General features: G+C 43.7%; 1 protein-coding gene and 4 non-coding genes across 6 annotated transcripts; 4 read left to right on the top strand and 1 right to left on the bottom strand.

Moving 5' to 3' along the window:
* The first annotated feature begins 1,950 nt into the window (after positions 1–1,950).
* Positions 1,951–2,033, top strand: TRNAL-CAG (transfer RNA leucine (anticodon CAG)). The gene has a single exon. It is a non-coding gene; the product is annotated as a tRNA-Leu (tRNA).
* A 3,980-nt stretch (positions 2,034–6,013) lies between these two features.
* TRNAT-AGU (transfer RNA threonine (anticodon AGU)) lies at positions 6,014–6,087 on the bottom strand. Its single transcript has one exon. It is a non-coding gene; the product is annotated as a tRNA-Thr (tRNA).
* Positions 6,088–9,136: 3,049 nt separating this feature from the next.
* On the top strand, positions 9,137–9,209 carry TRNAR-ACG (transfer RNA arginine (anticodon ACG)). The gene has a single exon. It is a non-coding gene; the product is annotated as a tRNA-Arg (tRNA).
* A 566-nt stretch (positions 9,210–9,775) lies between these two features.
* On the top strand, positions 9,776–9,848 carry TRNAV-CAC (transfer RNA valine (anticodon CAC)). The gene has a single exon. It is a non-coding gene; the product is annotated as a tRNA-Val (tRNA).
* Positions 9,849–9,860: 12 nt separating this feature from the next.
* HMGN4 (high mobility group nucleosomal binding domain 4) lies at positions 9,861–17,484 on the top strand. Of its 2 annotated transcripts, none has more exons than XM_058555062.1 (3): positions 9,861–10,262; positions 13,836–13,888; positions 16,921–17,006. In XM_058555062.1, the coding sequence occupies exons 1-3, from the start codon at positions 9,967–9,969 to the stop codon at positions 16,941–16,943; spliced, it is 372 nt and encodes a 123-aa protein (XP_058411045.1). In that variant the 5' UTR covers positions 9,861–9,966; the 3' UTR covers positions 16,944–17,006. The 2 variants fall into 2 exon arrangements, with proteins under 2 accessions (XP_058411045.1, XP_058411046.1); XM_058555063.1 differs by having other exon boundaries at positions 10,164–10,285; positions 16,921–17,484.
* Positions 17,485–18,074: the final 590 nt, after the last annotated feature.

Here is an 18,074-nt window from a genome sequence, read left to right as displayed (position 1 = left end):
ACATTTTCATGTAGCTCAAACTCCTCATGATCTGTTTCCCTCTCTCGTTACTGTTTGGTATATTCATTCATGGATGATCAACTTCATGAATGAAGAGGTGAAAAAAAAGTACCGTACCTCTTGGTCAATGATCTTCTCATGAAGCTTCCATTTCTTCCTCCTTTGGGGATTTTCACTTTCTCTGTCCTTTAAATTATCTAGATTCATTGTTTTATCCCATGGTGACACGGGGTGGCTGGACCTCTGGAACCCAGAAATGTTACCTGCATCCTTGAGATATATATTTGTCTTCACAAAATGCTCACATACAACCTCCTCCCACACAACAACTCCAATAATCGGATTTTAATATTCTCTATAGACTGTTTCCATCTTATCTCCCAGAAAGGTTGGGCTCCAGCATTTCAGCCACCAGGGAACACCTCCTTTGCTTATAGTCATCTCTAGCTATCTCCAGTGATTCACATACTGACACCCCAGTGCAGGTGGTCACCCACACACTCAGCATGCACACACTCGCAACATCCATTGTAACCTGTGCTTTGGACTGCTCTGCTCCATGTTTTACAAATATTTTGGTACATAGGCCTGAATACTTTTTTGAATGTGGCTGCACCTCATCCTTAAAAGAAAGATTCAGCCTTTCTTTAAAGCTAAACCCTAAAACAATGATCTCAAACCTGGGGGTAAAAGTGAACCCTTAACAAATACACTTCCCAAGCAGAACTCTCAGATATTCCAATTCAATTGGTCTGGGGTGGGGAAGATGTTGAGATATTTAAAAATCTCCCCAGGGAAGGACTATTGCCCTAGAAGATTATGAGAGGTGTTATCTATATGCTTTCACGTTTCACCTCCTGGTAATGTCAGAGCAGTTTCTCTGTTAAGAATTATACGGTTATTGCACTTTGAGCTGGTGGTTCTCAAACTTGAGCATGTCTCAGGAACACATGGAGCGCTTGTTAAGCACAGATTGCTGGCCCCTATCCTCAAGACATCTGATTCAGTAGGTCTGGGTGGCCCTGAGAATTTGCATCTAACTGGTTCCCTGGGGATGGGGATTTGCTGCTTAATTTAAGAGATTAAGCATTGTATTTCAACAATTGAACTCAGATGAAACTGGAAAGTGCCTAAATTAGCAGTTTCTGAGGTCAACAGAAGCAAAACGACTTGTCTAAAATACTCCAGGCAGTTAATTGACTAGTTCCAGTTCTGTTTGAAACTCTAACTGTCAGGTTTCCTGGCTTCCAGTCAGTGATATTCCGACCATAGAAGCCTGACTGCTAACCCTTGCTAACAAAACCTGAAGGAGGTCACGTCTGACGCTTATGTATGTTTAGAAAAATTGCTGCAGTAGAGCAGCAGGGTTTTAGTAGATACAGAAACTACTCACTTTTTTGCTTTTTGAACTATATACTGCAGGATAACATCCGTACAGAAAAGTCCACGAATCCTCAGTGTACAGTTAGATAAACTCAGAACAAGAAGCAAGACATCCCCAGCCCCCTACACCGGTCCCAAGGGTAACCAGGAGCGGGGAGATTCACAACAGAAAGGAAAACAGGGGAGGAGCTAGAGAGCACTAAACTGGAATGGCCTAAAACCTCCCGAAAATGTCAATTTAAGCAAGGCAATTCTAGCAACACGGGTGCATTATTTATTTTAGAGTGGAGAGAAAGTGCCCTGAGGTGGCCCGCCCGCCCGCGCCGCCCCGCCCGCGGCAGTCCCCCGGGGCAGCCTGGAATCGAATCCGAGCTCACACAGAAGACGCCCCTCTGCGGCCCCAGCAGCCGCAGTCTTTTTCCGCGCTGCCACTCAGGTCGGCGTCCGGGGCGGTTCGCTAAGCGAGGGTTTCGCTTTTTAACCAAAGAGTTCCCATATCTTGAAAAAAGTTGAGTAGTGTTTAGGTAGACACAGAAATGAATTCTGAGCAGGTCTGGTAGCCAGCAAGTCAGGATGGCCGAGCGGTCTAAGGCGCTGCGTTCAGGTCGCAGTCTCCCCTGGAGGCGTGGGTTCGAATCCCACTCCTGACAATGAGGCTTTTACCATCGACAGATAATAACCACCTTTTTCTGTATTCCCACCATGTAATGATCATTTTTTTTTAAATAAATTATCCGAGCTCTAGAAGGAAAGCACTGTGTGCCCAGAAGACAATTTAAGATCTAGTCATTTTAATCTCATCTCCTTTCTCTGTCTCTATCTAGTCGTCCCTCTCTCTCCTTCCCATTCAAAGAACTGAATGAAAGCTACTCCTCAATTATCACACTGATAATGTGTGATAACCTGATGTCCACAGGGCCCCTCTTTTCTTTTATTTATTTATACATAAAAGAAAAATTTATACCCTTTTAAATTCCCTTTCCTCAACCTCATTTCCCATCTCTCATCCCCATAAAAAATCAGTGAAAAGGTCATCCTTTACTTTCTTTCTGCATGTTTTTGTCGAATATGTATTTTTGGTTTCAGCGCATGCGTTTTAATTTACATAAATGACACTGTATCATATATCTCATCCTATTTTTACTTTATTCCTTTTGCACCACGGTTTTGAGATTTATCTGTGTTGCTGTGTGTGCATCTACACCACAAATGGACCAATTGCTTGTAGTTGCTGCATAGAGGTCAGTGTGTGTCCACCTACTCACCCAGGGATGACTTCCAGATTGGGTCCAAGCCTTGCCACCACAAATAATGGTGCCATCAATGAACATCCTCCTACATATTCTATTATGAGGCTGTGTAAGATTTTCCTTCAGATACAGCAGGAGTGAATTTCAGGTCATGAGAATCTGACAGTTTACAAATTTTGCAGTTCAGAACAGAACCCAGCACACAGGTAGGATGATTTAGACACACAGAAGTTCATGTTTAGCGACATCTCCAGAAATATTCCTCAAATTCAAGTTCCTGATGTCCAGCCTGCTGATGTTGGGCATGACTAGCTACAGCTACAAATATTAACATACAACATTTCTATTTTGAATTCAAAACTTGGATAGTGAATATTATTCTCACATAATTTATTGTGAAGCCTCAATTAATCAAAAACCTCAGATAACTGGAACTTTCTCCTCGCCATTCCCTTTTGAAAAAGAAATCCAATCTAATTCCAGGTTACAAAGGCAGAAAATAGGGGTAAATCTGTTTTATGATCATTGATATTCAGAACTGTTCTTCCTTCACCCTCTCCCCCAAAATCCTCAAAACTCACAGAAAGATTCATACATACTGAAATAAAAGCAAATTGGTATGTATTAGAAAGATTGTCATCAACAAGGTTAGAAAAGAACAAACAAATGAAATTTCCCTTTATTGCCCAGGTGGCCACATATTCAGTCCACTACTGCCCATTTAGAATCCCCACTTGGGCCCTGGCAACGTATGAGAAAGGAGGAAATGGCAAATAGGTGCAACGCTTAGGGCAAGAGGAGAAGCACTTAGAGGTGCTTGGAGGGCCAATAGGTTGGTCCAGTGGTATGCAGGCTACCTGGGCTCTGCCACTTATAAGCTGTCTGACCTTCTAGGCAAGTGACTGTGTATCCTTGTGCCTTGGTGCCCTCTTTAAAATGGAGGAAATAATTGAAACTTACCTCATTAGTATGCTGTGAGGGTTGCATGACTTAGTATGTATAAAGTGCTTGGCAAATAATAAATGCCCAAAAAATGCCTGGCAAATAATAAATGCCTGACAAATTATATTTTTTGTTATAACTGAGCACCCACTGTTTGCCAGTGCCCGTGCTGGACTCAGGAGATCCAGCAGTGAACAGGACTGGTACAGCCCCTACCCTGAGGAGTAGACAGGCTGGAAGCAGAAACAGATATGAAGCAAGTAGATGAGTGTTGCTACACACAATGAAATGGACAATACAGTCCCTTTTGCCCCATGTGCCCACAGAAGAACATCAGCAGCCCAGCTAGAGGCCCTACTTAATCCACAGCTTATAAATTCAAATGTCATCCACACCGCTTTGTTAACACACAGTCTTTTTAAAAGAAAGCATGAGACATGATACTTATCAACTGTCAAGTCCATCTGTGGTCTTCATGAGGTCACACATGATGAGGATGCCTAAGGGCCTACGGTAATCTCTAGGCAAAGAAAAGTTTCAAGATCGGCATACCTCCTCCCTAATTGCTTCCATTTACCTGAATTGGGCATTCTCTTTCTCACCTCTAGGCACACACTGTTCCCTTTGCCTGTAGCACCTCTTCCTCTCCTTCTCCCTGGTCCACTCTCTTGCCTGGATAAAATCTACATCTCCTTCATGCTCAGGTTAGGTGTCACTTTTTTCAAGAAGTCCTTCCCCACCTCCTCTACCTCTACCCAGTCTGGGTTAAGTATCAAAGTGTGGCCCACAGTTTTCTCCATTCCTAGTGGTATCACATCCCACTATATTGCAATTGCCATTGAATTGTTTGCCTTATCCTCCCACCAGTCTCTTTAGGGCAGAACTCATGACCTGTATGTAATTAGCATGGAAACTGCCACGTAATAGGCCTTGGATGAACAGGCACTGAATGGATAAAAAACATTTGATTGCAAACCATTTCCGCTTGTACACATAAATCACTGTCATGATTGCTGTACGGAGAGTTAGGAAGAATTTTAAGCTTTGGGGAGAGATGGTTAGATTCCTCACCTGGAATATTCTATAGCTTCAGTAGCCAGTACCACTACCTCAATGGTACAGATCATGCAATCTATTGAGGGCCACTCGGCTGGAAGCATCCCTGTAAATGCGTTCCTGGAGCCTGATGGAGCAGGAGGGTGAAGGTTAAGGCAGGTTTGGTTACAGGATGAAGTAACGGTCTAGTGTTGACATCTGCACCGTGACCCAGCTGGCCTTACCATTTCAGGGAGGTCTGTACTCTTGGCCTGGAAAAAAGGCTTTCATGAACAGAAGATAGGAGGACGTAATGAAAAACGGGATCCGCCTTTCCATTGCTGTCTGATGCCCATAAGGAAAAGTGAGGAATAAAGATGCAGAGTGAGTAGAGAAAGTCTCCATAAAAGAAGAGTTGTTTTCTAAACTAGTCCTCAAAATATTGAGACATTTTCTTTCCACAGATAGGACAGGAGATCATATTTCAACCCTTGACCATCTACATAAAATAATGTACCTACAGAGGTAAAAGCCAGGCTGGTGGAAATTTCTGTGCCACGTGGTGGGGGGCTTGATCTTGGGAGACGAGTGAAAGGGCTGGTAACAGGTACAGCGAATTTCCATTTCCCTGGTCTTGAGTTTCTGTGTAAAGAGGCCCAGTTATGAGTAAAAGTCTGGACTTCTTTCCCACTTCTCAGTTTTTCTTCCTCCCTCTTGGCAAGTTTGAGAGAAGGCACCTCAGCCCTTCCTGGACTTCTTCAAGTCAGCCTGGATGCTGCCAGCTTCAAGCCTGCCTATTCTAGTGGGCTATCCACTCTGATATACAATCAAATGAATGCTTCTCCCTGACACCTTCTTTTCCAAAATCACAATTACAAATATTTGTTTTCTCTTTGATTTTCCTCCAAAAAACTCTGAGCACAAGACCACCTTTTTAAATAGTTATTTACAGCTTGTGTTATATGGTTGGATTTTAGTGGCTGCTATGAATTGAGATGCTGCAGTCTTCTGAACAACACATTTATCAATCATTCTGGAGGCTGACTTTTCTAAAAAATATAGCCTGCAGATGCGAGTGCATCTGTTTGGGATTTCCCCAGGAAAGAGAATAGAATAGCCAGAGACTATGACGTTGCTTTAGGTTTAATTTGGTGACTTTGCCTTCTGTTTTCCCTGGTTACTTTTGTACTTGCTGAAAAAATATTACACGTGGAATAAAAATATAAGAACACCAAGAAAGATAGAAATTCTTCCGAAAGAAAATCAAATTCAAATGTCTCTTTTTCTGTGAACAATAAGAGTGTCCACCCTCAGAGCCACATAAAACACTGTTGTGGAAATTCATCTGTAAGATTACATGTTGATCACCTATCTCTTTTATTTGTGGCAGGAAAAACCACAGAAGGCCCCGCTGGGATTCGAACCCAGGATCTCCTGTTTACTAGACAGGCGCTTTAACCAGCTAAGCCACGGAGCCAGTACGTCAGCTGGCTCCCAAATCGACAAGGAAAAGGAATGGTCTTTGTTTTTGTTTTGTGCGTTCACTTTCCCACTGCTGAGGGTCACGAGCAGCCCAGATGCTTGCTCAGACCCTAAAGATGAACCTCGGCTCTGCCCCCAAACACCTAAGAAACCATGTAGTTATAGGAAAACAGCTCCCCTCGCGCGGGAGTTGGGTAAGGAAAACGTAGGCACTAGCCTGAACCCTCAGGGCGCGCCACGGGAGTCTTCGAGAAACTGCCCGGAAGGGGAAGAGTTCAGCAGCTCCTGCTTCCGAGGGTGAAGCATGACCTAGAGCGCCGGGAGGAGACCAGGGGAGGCGGAACCGGCCACACTTACACGAGAACACCCCTCCGGGTCTTGTAACACAATTACATCAGACCACTTCCAGCACCAAGAACTGGTCCCTGCAGGAAGCAAGCTATATGTTCCTTATCTCGCTGTTTTTAATTAAAATTCCAGTCATTCCTTATCCCATTTCTTTCCGTAAAATTCGGTTCCACCTGCCTGCTTCTTGCTTATACTGTTAAACTAATGGAATTCCAGAGTCGCACCTTAAAAATACACGGCTTTACAATTAAAACCTAGTCTTGGAAAGAAATAAAGGAGCGGTCCCTTTTCCTCTGCAGCTACAGAGGGAGAGAAGCTTTCTTGTCCTAAAACTTGTCCAAAGGATCTGTTTTGATAAAATGTCAAATTGAAAGCATTCACAAGAATTTCTACATTGTCGTGGGGGCTTGTGTGAGTATTGTAACTGTTTCCAATTTGTTCTATTCTCTGTAAAATAAATCTGTCCTTGGGAATATAATTTGAACAAAAGGCTATAATGAAACTCTGAAGAGTTTATAAATTGTTGTAGCTATGAAAGTGACATCCCAAATGAAATCTGTAATTATGATTGACTGTCTTGCTTGAACTTTGTTGTTGTGGTGATAATGCTGAAATCAACTGTATCAATATTTGAAGGATTTCTCTGTCACACTATAAGGCAGCCATTGGCACTTACCTCTGCCTACATACATGATGGGGGGATGAGGGAGGTAAAAGTCTATGACTCTGCCAGCTTTCCTATTTTCAGAAAAAGATTGAAAGTCCATGAACTCAGTGATACCGGCTCAAGAAAAGGTTGGCATAAGGGAAGCCATATTGTAGAAAAGAAACCCTATTGTAACTTTGAATGATCTCTGAGAAACTAACCCAGCTGGATATGCACCCTCTGGCAGACCTAACTGCTCTGTAGATTTCATGACCTCTGCTTGTGCACGTACCTCCCAGCTGCAATAAGATGATAACTTTGTTCTTTTAAGAGTTCCTTAGGAATGTGATGACGCCCGAACAGAGAGTCTATGCTGATAGCCATCATCAATGAAAACTGAAAGATCTGGTGTGGCACTCCCAGTCTGTAACACCAGAAGGTCAACATTCCTAACCTCCTCCCCTATAACCCACCCGCCTATATCACTGCTGTAAGATTTCGTACCCCTTTAAGATGGTTCTTTGAGACATTATTCGGCCATCTTCCCCCTTGCTAGCAAGCTGTAATAAACTGCCCTTTCTTTTCCACCATCTTGCCTCTTGATGATTGGCTTTTGTCTCACCGCGAGCAGATGGTGCCCTTTGTGCAGTAACATCAACACACAGTTTGAGACTCCATGAAATAAGCATCCATTTCTTTAATATTATAAAATTAGCCATCATATTGTTAGTGTGCTTGTAGCCAATATAATCATCAACAGCACAGTCACACCTTGTATAGCTTTGACCAAACTGTGGCAGATATTCAGCAAGACAGCAGAGCCAACAGTACTTGGTTTGGGTTTTTCCTTTGACTGGCAGCTGTCAAAATTTGCACAGAAATTCTGGGAAGTCAAAGGAGTTAACAAGCTAGAGACAAGTCTTGGGAGAAAACTGAGACTTAGAGCAATCATTTCCAGAAATCTGGGTGTGAACCCTATCTTCTACTCAATTCCCAATGTGACCAGCAGGGACCATGGAAATGCCCCTCACATTGGCTCTGTTTCACACATCTGAAATTGGAGAATGCACAGATCTATGTGTCACAGACTGCTGACAATAACGTAAAGAAATGTGGGAATGGCAGACAGTGCCATTTTCCATATGCTTGGGAGAGAAACTGCAGGAAGAGTGCACTGAGACAGAGGAGGACCGGTCGACCACTGTGATGGTTAGTTTTATGTGTCAACTTGGCTAGGCTGTAGTACCCAGTTATTCAGTTAAACACTAATCTAGATGTTGCTCTGAAGGTTATTTTGTAAATGTGGTTAACATCTACAATTAGAAATTGTTAACGACCTAAGGAGAAACAAGAAAGAATGTTAGACCACGCTAGCCTACAACGGCTTCCAATTTCCTACGGAGTAACAGCCAAAGTCCTTACCAGGACCTACAAGGCCTGAGGTCATCTCCCCAGATCTCCTACCCCTCTCCACTCAGCACTGGCCTCCCCGACATTACTGGAACATCCCAGGCGCACTCCCACCTACAGGCCTTTGCCCTGGAGATTTCCCCCGTCCCAGATCGCTCTGTTCCCTGATATCCGCATTTCTCTGTCGTTTATCACCTTCCCTGCTTGGGTTTCCTATTCTCTTTCCCAATTTTTTTTTCTCCACGTGCTTATCACCAGTATTTTACTTACTAAGTGTTTTATTATCGTCTGAGCTACAGCCTTGTAATCTTCCTGAGGGCAGGGACCACATCTGTTTTCTTCACGGTTGTATTTCCAGTGCCTGAAACGGTAATATTGGTTGAATGAATAAATGCATGAATGGAGAGGTAATATTGGGGCAGAGGGGATGCCGGGCTTGCCTCCCACCGCCATTTTTCGGTCGGCAGAGACAGACTGAGGAAAGACCACAGACGTGGGGGCGCGTGCAGAAGTGGCCGCCGGGGAGCCAGGGCTATCGAGAACAACGCAGCTTTCAGGCCCAAGCACAGACCCCACCGGGTGGACCGGTGCTGCCTGGTTTCCATTGAACACACGTCAGCCCGTAGCCCACCTACACGCGGGGCCAGTGGCGCAATGGATAACGCGTCTGACTACGGATCAGAAGATTCCAGGTTCGACTCCTGGCTGGCTCGGCGTAGGCGATGTCGTTTTACTTCCTTCGTCTGCCGACCACCGAGGAATTCGATGGGCTTAGAAAATTTGTGCAAGGCAAAGTTTGCCCAGACGTCTCAGGAGCAAGAAAGCGCCGCTTTTGACCCAGCTGAGATCATCAATCCTTTGTAGAGCAAATTCTGCGTCCGGCCATGCGGTGGCGCTAACCAAAGCGTTGGCAGACAAACGTGCGCTGTCCCCGCGTCATGCCCAGCCTCGCCAGTCCACTCCAGCTAAAGAAGGGGTTTGAAGCAACATATTAAGCAAAGGGGAAGGAATTTAAATATAGACATTCAGATTGAGAAATAGTAGTGAAAGGTCTTCCTAAAGATTAAAGTCTCTTTTGTTCTCCCCTATCCGGTTATTTTCAGAATAAATTATTAAGGATTTAGCTTCAGATCGCTGCAGGAGCTTGGTCTGCGCTTCTCTGGTTTGAGAACGGTACACAGACACACGCGCATATTAACGACGCACATTTGCAAGGTCCCGGCAGGAGAGGCGTGTTCTGCAGGAAGAACCACTGACTTGGGCAAGCTGCTCTCGCAGCGTTTCCGTAGTGTAGTGGTTATCACGTTCGCCTCACACGCGAAAGGTCCCCGGTTCGAAACCGGGCGGAAACATGTGTTTTCCTCCCATTATGAAACGAATTCCTTAAAATTTTATTTTACTTAGTTTTAAAATCTTTCACGCCTTCATAAATACGTTCTTCTCCTTTTCTTGTCTGGCTCGGCTGGGGCCATGGTGCTGAGGCGACGCTGCTCAAGGTGGATCCTGAGTCCCGCGGCCCGGGAGGCGGAGACACCTATCGCGAGGGGAGAAGCCGGCTCTCCCCCGCTCCGACGCACGGCGGCCCGCCGCCCGCAGCCCCGGAAGCGCATCCTCGGCTTCCCCGGCCTTCCTGTTCCCAGCAGTGCCCGGCTCCGTGCGTTTCTTCACTCTCCCGCGGTGCGCGCCGGCCCTGCCCCAGCCGAGGGCACGCGCGGCCAGGGCCGCAGCTGGGAGCCCCGCGCCTCGCGGACGGCCGCGCGACTCGGGTGAGCACCTCGCAGGCCTCAGTGTGAGTCTCCGGAAAATGCGGGTGGTCCCGCCGCCCTCCATCTGCTTGGGACTCCCCCTGCAGTCCGGCCTTGGCCGTGAGTGGGGACCTCGGCATCGACAGCCCGGCCTTGCCTTCCCGTCTCCAGAGTAACCGCACTCTCTCCCGGGCTCCGAGTGCGAATGTCGGGGAAAGGCGCAATCCGGGAGGTGGGGTCACAGAGATCGCGGGCCTTCCTGCGATGAGAGGTCCCCACGGAGGCTCGAGGGCAGAAAAAAGGGAGGCGAGAGGGGATTTAAGAGGATTGGAGCAGCAGGGCTGTGGCCTGGAAGAGGTGGTGGCGGGCAGGTGGGGCTGGCCTGGCCTGGGCTCTTCCTCCCTCCCCCCCAGTTTACGAGGCCTCACCTTCAGGACACCCGCACAGAGGGCACACCGAAGAGCTGAGCCTTCCAACACTTTGGCCTTTTGCTCTCCCTGTCAGAAGGAAAAAAAAATCCCAAAGTTAAGAAATGGACCAACTGTGGATTCTGCGTACTGCCTTGAAGGTTGAGAAAAGTTAGTAGCAGTACCAGTTTAAAATCAGGCCTTGCGCCCTGGTGTTTGGTCTCTGACCTCTGTCTGACACATAGCCTGCTTCCATGTTCATTGGATCAATCAAACGCTTTTCTGGGAAGGAAGTCTTGATATTCCACCTAATAGCCTCAGGTTTATCCTCAGGATTTCCTTCTGAGGTGTATTATTATTATTATTGTTATTACTATTTCTAAGGGTTAGCCAAGCCTAGTCTCTCGCATCACATTGCTCCAGGTTCCCTCAAATGACTGATATAAATGTGATGGTTTTATGGCCATAAGAAAAGAAAGGGCAACCCTTACCTAATGAGCTGTTTTCTTTATTTTTTTTTTAAACAGGCTACTTGTATAGGCAGTCCCTTTCCCAGCCCTATTACTCCATTTTCATACCTTCTCTGAAAGACCCATAGTTTTATCATCTTGTGGGTTCCCTTGTTAGCAAGATAATAAGCTTGGGCATGTGCTCAATAGAAATTTGTCTAAGACATTTTTATTTAAAATCCCCTCTGTACCACTCAGAAATACAAGCGAGTTAGTGTGGTGTTTTGAAAGGAGGCAAGGATCTTAGGGGCTCAGGAGATGGCAGGGATCCGCCCTCTCTGTCTTTTCGATGCCAGTGGGCAGGAGTACTTTAGCTGGGAAGCTGAGTGCCCTAAGCCAACTGGTTGCAGATGAGTGGCAGTTGTTTGGAAGCCTATGGCTCTCCTCTTCAAACCAGGTGCATTCTGGCAAGATGTAGCAGCAGCCCTACCCTTTTAGACACTCTGCCCTCTCTCACCTTCCCCTAATACCCCTCCTTCCCCCAGTCTCCCTCACTTAACCCCAAATGGAGGCTCAGGCTGCCTTGTTTGATACTTCCTTTGGAAGATGGAGAACAGATAGGTCCTGGAGAGTGACTGTCACTATACAGCCTCTTGCTCCTGTAGCACACTGCACCTTGCAGATGATCTTTTATTTTTTTAATATAGCCTTTATTCTCCCTTTCCTAAGCTTGGTGTTAGTAACCTTCTTCCGAGTCTTCCCTCCAACCCCAAGGCACTATCTCACCAAAAGTAAGAGACAGAGAGAAGAGGGTGGCCTTCTGACATTGGGGTGAGATTGAGACTAGAACCCAAGTTAGAACTATCTCCCAGAAACCCAGTTCAGTAACAATCAAGGGAGCAAAAGGATGCTGCAAAAAATGTGCCTTGCATGTGTTTGCTGGGGATGGGCTGGGGTGTGTATTTGGTGAGTTGGGATTTGGTCCATGGACACTGAAGACAGACTCATGATGAAAGAGAAAAAAACATGGAAAAAAGATTGTGAGAGCTGGGCAAAACCTCAAAAGTAATCTAATCCAAGATGTGTCATAGGTCACTAAGGTGTTGACACTCTTCTGTGTTAGTTTACTAGGGCTGCCATACCAAAATACCACAGACTGCATATCTTAAACAATAGAAATTTATTTTCTCACAGTTCTGGAGGCACAAAGTCCAGGATCAAGGTGTCGGCAGGTTTGGTTTCTCCTGAAGCCTCTCCCCTTGGCTTATAGATGGCCACCTTCTTGCTGTGTCCTCACGGGGTCCTCCCTCTGTTTGTGCTGTATCCTGATCTCCTCTTTTTATCAAGACATTAGTCATTGGATTAGGACCCACCCATATGAACTCATTTTACCTTAATTATCTTTTTAAAGGCCCTATCTCCAAATACAGTCACAGTCTGAGGTACTGGGGGTTAGGACTTTAACCTACGAATTTGACAGGGACACAAATTCAGCTTGTTTCTGGAGACAGAGATCGAAGCATTATGAACGTTATTGACACAGTTTGGGGAATTCCCAGAAGTTAACCCCACAGAAGATTTTAGCATACCCACATCTCCGCATACCCACATCTCCTTGTCTTACTCATCATTTGCATATTTCTATTGCAGAAGAAATATATTATTTGCTTTTTATTTCACTATTAGTTTTTTTTAATTATTTCGGCCAGTTAATGTAAACCACATAGGTCTTTTTCTAATGAAAAAATGCAAGTTTTCTTAGGTAACAACAGGATTTTCAGAAAAGAATGGAGCAGGTGTTCCCTCTCTCCTGAGGCTGCTGAGAGAGATACCTTTCCACATTATAAAACAAGTGATCTGGTTAAATGAAGAGTTAAATTGAGAACTTTCACAAGAATTTCAGTCCAGTTCTTTGCAATATAAAGATTCAAAACTTTCACTAACTTGTTCTGTTCTCTGTTTAATATAATTTTGTCCTTGGAAGTGTTATTTTAACAAAGGGGAATTGTTAGATTCCTAAAACTTTAAAAATTGTTGCCACATCTTGGGAAAATAACCTCAGTATCTGTCTTGATAATTTCTTGCCCTGGTGATGCCATTGAAAGTCCTATCTCTGTGTTCCCAAAAGTTCTAAAGTTACTTATGAGATTTATCTGCCAGTTAATAATTTTTTTTTCACATGCATGATGGAATATTTGTAATCCTATGACTTCTATATTTTATTACCTAACAAATTATTTCTTTTTAATTCTTAAAATATGTTTTTTTTTTTAATTAGCAGACTTAATTTTTTTAGAGCAATTTTAGGTTTACAGAAAAATTGAGCAAAAAGTAAGTACAGAGAGTTTCTGTATACTTCCTCTTCCTCTACCTCAGTTTCTCCTATTAGTAACAACTTGGCGTGGGTGTGGTACATTTGTTACCACTGATGAGTCAATATTTATACATTATTATTAACTAAAGTCCATAGTTTACATTGGGGTTCACTCTTTGTATACAGTTCTATAGTTTTGCTAAATGCATAATGTTGTGTATCCACCATTACAGTAGCATACAGAATAGTTTCATTGCCCTAAAAAAATCCCCTGTACTCTACCTCAAATAATTTCTTTTATGTTAACACCACTGTGTGGTGAGAGCGCCTCCCTCCCCAACCCTTGGGGCTTGATGGAAATGAAATGAAATGACCTTTTATCCTGATGGCCCTTTTTCATTATTTGTGGATCTGTCTCCTACAGTTGTAAGGTCTCTGGAGAGTCAGCCACCTGGTCTCCTGATAAGCTTCCTAAAGGTGAGTCTCAAGGAACTAATCCATAGTTGTATACTCAGATACAGCATTCAGCCAGTGGCCTGTTTTCCTTGAATTTATCTTTATTGTCACCTGCTGTGTTTCGGCCTTTGACATGTGGTGATCATGGCTCCTCTTCTTGGGATGGCCTGCAAGGGATCTCACACGAAGAAGACTGAGTCCAGGAAACAGACTGTGAGCGTTCCCATACCGGGACATGGACTAAGAAACACAATTTTGGGATGGAATGATAGGAGAATGGTATGGAGTGTTCATTCTTTAGGGAAGTGTGTCCTAGAACAAAAGCTCACCCTTTGATTTCCTCTCTCATTCTCTGGTAACGGAAAGGCCTCTGAGAATATATGCAGAATATTTAGGGTGACCTTATCATTTATTGTCCAAGTTGGCACACTTTGAGAGGGAAAGGGAGCATTATTACTAATTATACTTGGGCAACAGGTACAAACCAAGTCATCCTAATCTTAGACCAAGTGATATCTCTCAACGTTGGTTACTTCACTGTAAGAACCACTGTCTGGGGCTGGCCCCGTGGCGTAGCAGTTAAGTGCGTGCGCTCCGCTGCTGGCGGCCCAGGTTCGGATCCTGGGCATGCACCGACACACTGCTTGTCAGGCCATGCTGTGGCAGCGTCCCACATAATGTGGATCTTCGCACCAACGCACTGCATGTCAGGCCATGCTGTGGCAGTGTCCCACGTAAAATGGAGGAAGATCCGCATGGATGTTAGCTCAGGGCCAATCTTCCTCAGCAAAAAAAAAAAAAAAAAAGAGGAGGATTGGCATGGATGTTAGCTCAGGGCTGAGCTTCCTCACACACACAAAAAAACCAACAACAACAGTTGTCTTTTCCTGCCTGTTCCTTTACTGGGCACACCATCACCATACCCAAAATTGACCTGTGTGATCTTTGGCATCCTTCTCAATTATTTTCTTTAAAAATTCTTTTTCTTTATTGTGTCCAAATTTGGATTTAAAAAAAAAACTTTTATTCTCTAAGAACTGTTCAAACATTTCTTTGGTGGTGTATTAGGAAGAGAGGATGGGGGACTGAAATTAGGGGTAAATGCAGGTAATATCTAGGGAAAGATGTCTTCAGGAGAGAGCAGGTCAGGTCTAGCTGGATCAGGAGAATTGCAGCGTGTCTCTGTGGCAGCAGGGACTTTTTGGCCCCTCGGTGATTTAGAATACTGTATTTAGAGGCGAGGAGAGAGCACAGTAAGGGAAGACAACGGTCCAGCTAATTTGACATTAGCTTTTCAGTGAATTGCTGTTCAACATTAGATTAGAACTGTTTCTTCTCTCAATTTTAATCCCTGTTTCCAAAGTTCCTATAAGGTACCAAGGGAAGTAATGACTGATTTAAGGCACATTCCCACGTTGATTCTTCCCTCTTCTTCATACTAACTCTCATTTCTCCCTCTGTTTCTCAAGAAGGAAGGAAAAATGCAAAATTTCCAGAAATTCTAGTCATAGTGAAGAAATAGGGAGAGAAATAGATAATTTGATGTTTTAGCACCATTTACAGGTGGTCACTTTTGTTAGCCAAGGAACATAAAAATCAAATCTAAGTTTGCTCAAGAACCGTGTTTGCCCACTATATCTAGATGGTGAGGTCCAGCAAAAACACAAAACAAAACTTTGGAGCAATTTAGAGACAAGATAATATTTTCTTTTTTTCTTAAAATAAAACTTCGTGGAGTAGGCCAGGGCCTAGGGTTACAGAAGTCCCCAGGAAACGTTTTCAAAGGTGGGCAGAAGGTGTGAGTAGCTAGTCTTGGCCTAAAGCTTTAAAAAAGTCACACCGTGCTTATGCATGCTGGCCCTAGGTCCAGGACCTAACTACCCAAACTCAAAATAAATCACTTTCTCTTCTATGTAGCCCTGAATCTGCTCTGGGCTACCCACCTTTTTAAAGTAGTTTTTATTAATTCTTGAGTAGACACATAAAATTTCTCTGTGTAAAATATAGAGAGTAATGGTACACTTGCCATGTCCCTCCCTCTCCCCACTCCCCATTCCCAGTTCAAGGAAGAAAATGCTACCCCCACTCCCTTATCTCTGGACTTACCCCCATGCCCTCTCCAACCACCATCCCCCTTCTCAACCCCCTTTGATGTGACTACTGTCCTGATGTTTATATTTATCCCTTGCTTTTTTTAGTTTTACTACATGCTTGTGGCCTAAACATGTCATTTAATTTTATACTTATAAAGGGATCTATACATATTTTGCAACTTACTGTTTTTGCTCAACATTATGTTCTTGAGATTCATCCATGTTTTGCATGTACGTAGCTGTAATCTATTCATTTCTGCTGTTGAATAGTATTCTCTGGCATAGATATTACCAAAATGTATTTATCTATTCTACTATTGAAGGACATTGGGTGGTTTCCAGTTTTTTGAAATTGCAGAGTTGCTATAAACATTCTTGTAGGGGTCCCCTATGCACACCTCCAAGAATTCCTCTAGGTAAACAACTAGAAGTGAAATTGGTTTAGATAATGCCACGTTGTTTTCCAAAGTGAATACATTAATTTACACACATAAACACATACCGCAGCAGTGTGTAAATGTTTTAATTGTTTCGCATCTGCTGTGCCCTTGATATTGTCAGACAATGTAGTTTTCAACAATTTGATGGGTGTGAAATGTTATATCCTGTGATTTTCGTATGCATTTCCCATATTGTTAATGAGGTTGAGCATATTTTTATGTGCTTATTCACCATTGATACTTCTTCTAAGAAGTACTTGTTAATGCTTTTGCCCATTGTTTTTAAATTTTCATTTTGTCCTTTTCTCATGGATCTGTAGGAATTCTTTATATATTCTGGATTCTAATCCTTTGTCATTTATATGTGTTATCAGTATCTTTGCCCAGGTTGTAACTTATCTTTTTTATGCTATCTTTTTTGATATATTATTAATTTTAATATAGTCAAATTTTAATTTTAATGTAGTTAAATTTGTCAGTGTTTCCCTTTGCGGTTTATACTTTTTGTGTCTTGTTAAAGAAATCTTTCTAGGAGCAGTGTGAGGAAGACAGAAGAGCCCTCTGGACTGGCAAAGCCACCTACCAAGCACTGCTGCCACCATGCCCAAGAGAAAGGCAAAAGGGGATGCTAAAGGTGACAAAGTGAAGGTGAAAGATGAGCCACAGAGGAGATCAGCACGGTTGTCTGCTAAACCTGCCCCCCCAAAACCAGAGCCCAGGCCTAAAAAGGCCCCTGCAAAGAAGGGAGAGAAGCTGCCCAAAGGGAGAAAGGGGAAAGCAGATGGTGGCAAGGACGGGAACAACCCTGCGAAAAACCGAGATGCCTCCACGGTCCAGTCACAGAAAGCAGAAGGCACCGAGGATGCCAAGTGAAGTGTACTTTTTTGATAGCTCTGTACTTCTGGTGACTCTGCTGTTTGAAATACTATTTTTTTTTAAATCAACTTTTATAAAAATGTAGAATTTTTTTCTTTTTAAGTTATGTTGTTAGCACACAGGACACTTTGGTGTTGTCTTTTGTGGAAAGGGCAAATACCACTAATAGAATGTTTCAGAAGCTGGATTAAAATTGGGGAAAATAGGATTTTCTGTCCTCATTTTTGAAGATTATTCTTGGTTCCCAGGAGAGATTCTCTGACATTCGCACACAAGTCAGCCACTTTGGCTCACAAGCCTTACAATGTGGGGAAGCAGACTTTGTGTCTTTGCCTTTCCTGATGCCATCAGCATACACTTGACTTTCTGAAACCAAGAGTCATGGTTTCAGAAAACCAGAATCCCTAAAATCAGGTGTGTTGGGTAATAACACTCAGGCCTTCTGGTAAAGACAACGAGATGATGTTGCTCAGAAGAGCCAAGATTCTTGTTTGTAGTCTGTGGATTATCCCATTGATAATCCTGGGGTTTTTAGTTCCTTTTCTCCAAGTCAGAAATGACATGTGAAAAGCTCTTACATGCCTCGTGTGAAATACCCACCCCTTCTGAAAACTTTTCCTGTTCAAAGCAGCAGCAGAAGACTGTTGACTTTTTGGGGAGGGGAGTTTGGAAATTGTAAAATATTATGGATTGTAACCCATGTCCTGCTGGAAATAACTGTTTTTGAAAAATATCTTATGAAGGTGGATACAAGTTGGCTTGGTGGTAGGGGGGATCATTTCCTACCCAAGTTGTAAA

The sequence above is a fragment of the Diceros bicornis genome, chromosome 14 (genome assembly GCF_020826845.1).
Source record: "Diceros bicornis minor isolate mBicDic1 chromosome 14, mDicBic1.mat.cur, whole genome shotgun sequence".
Classification (NCBI taxonomy): Eukaryota; Metazoa; Chordata; class Mammalia; order Perissodactyla; family Rhinocerotidae; genus Diceros; species Diceros bicornis.
This window is presented reverse-complemented; position numbering and strand designations above follow the sequence as displayed.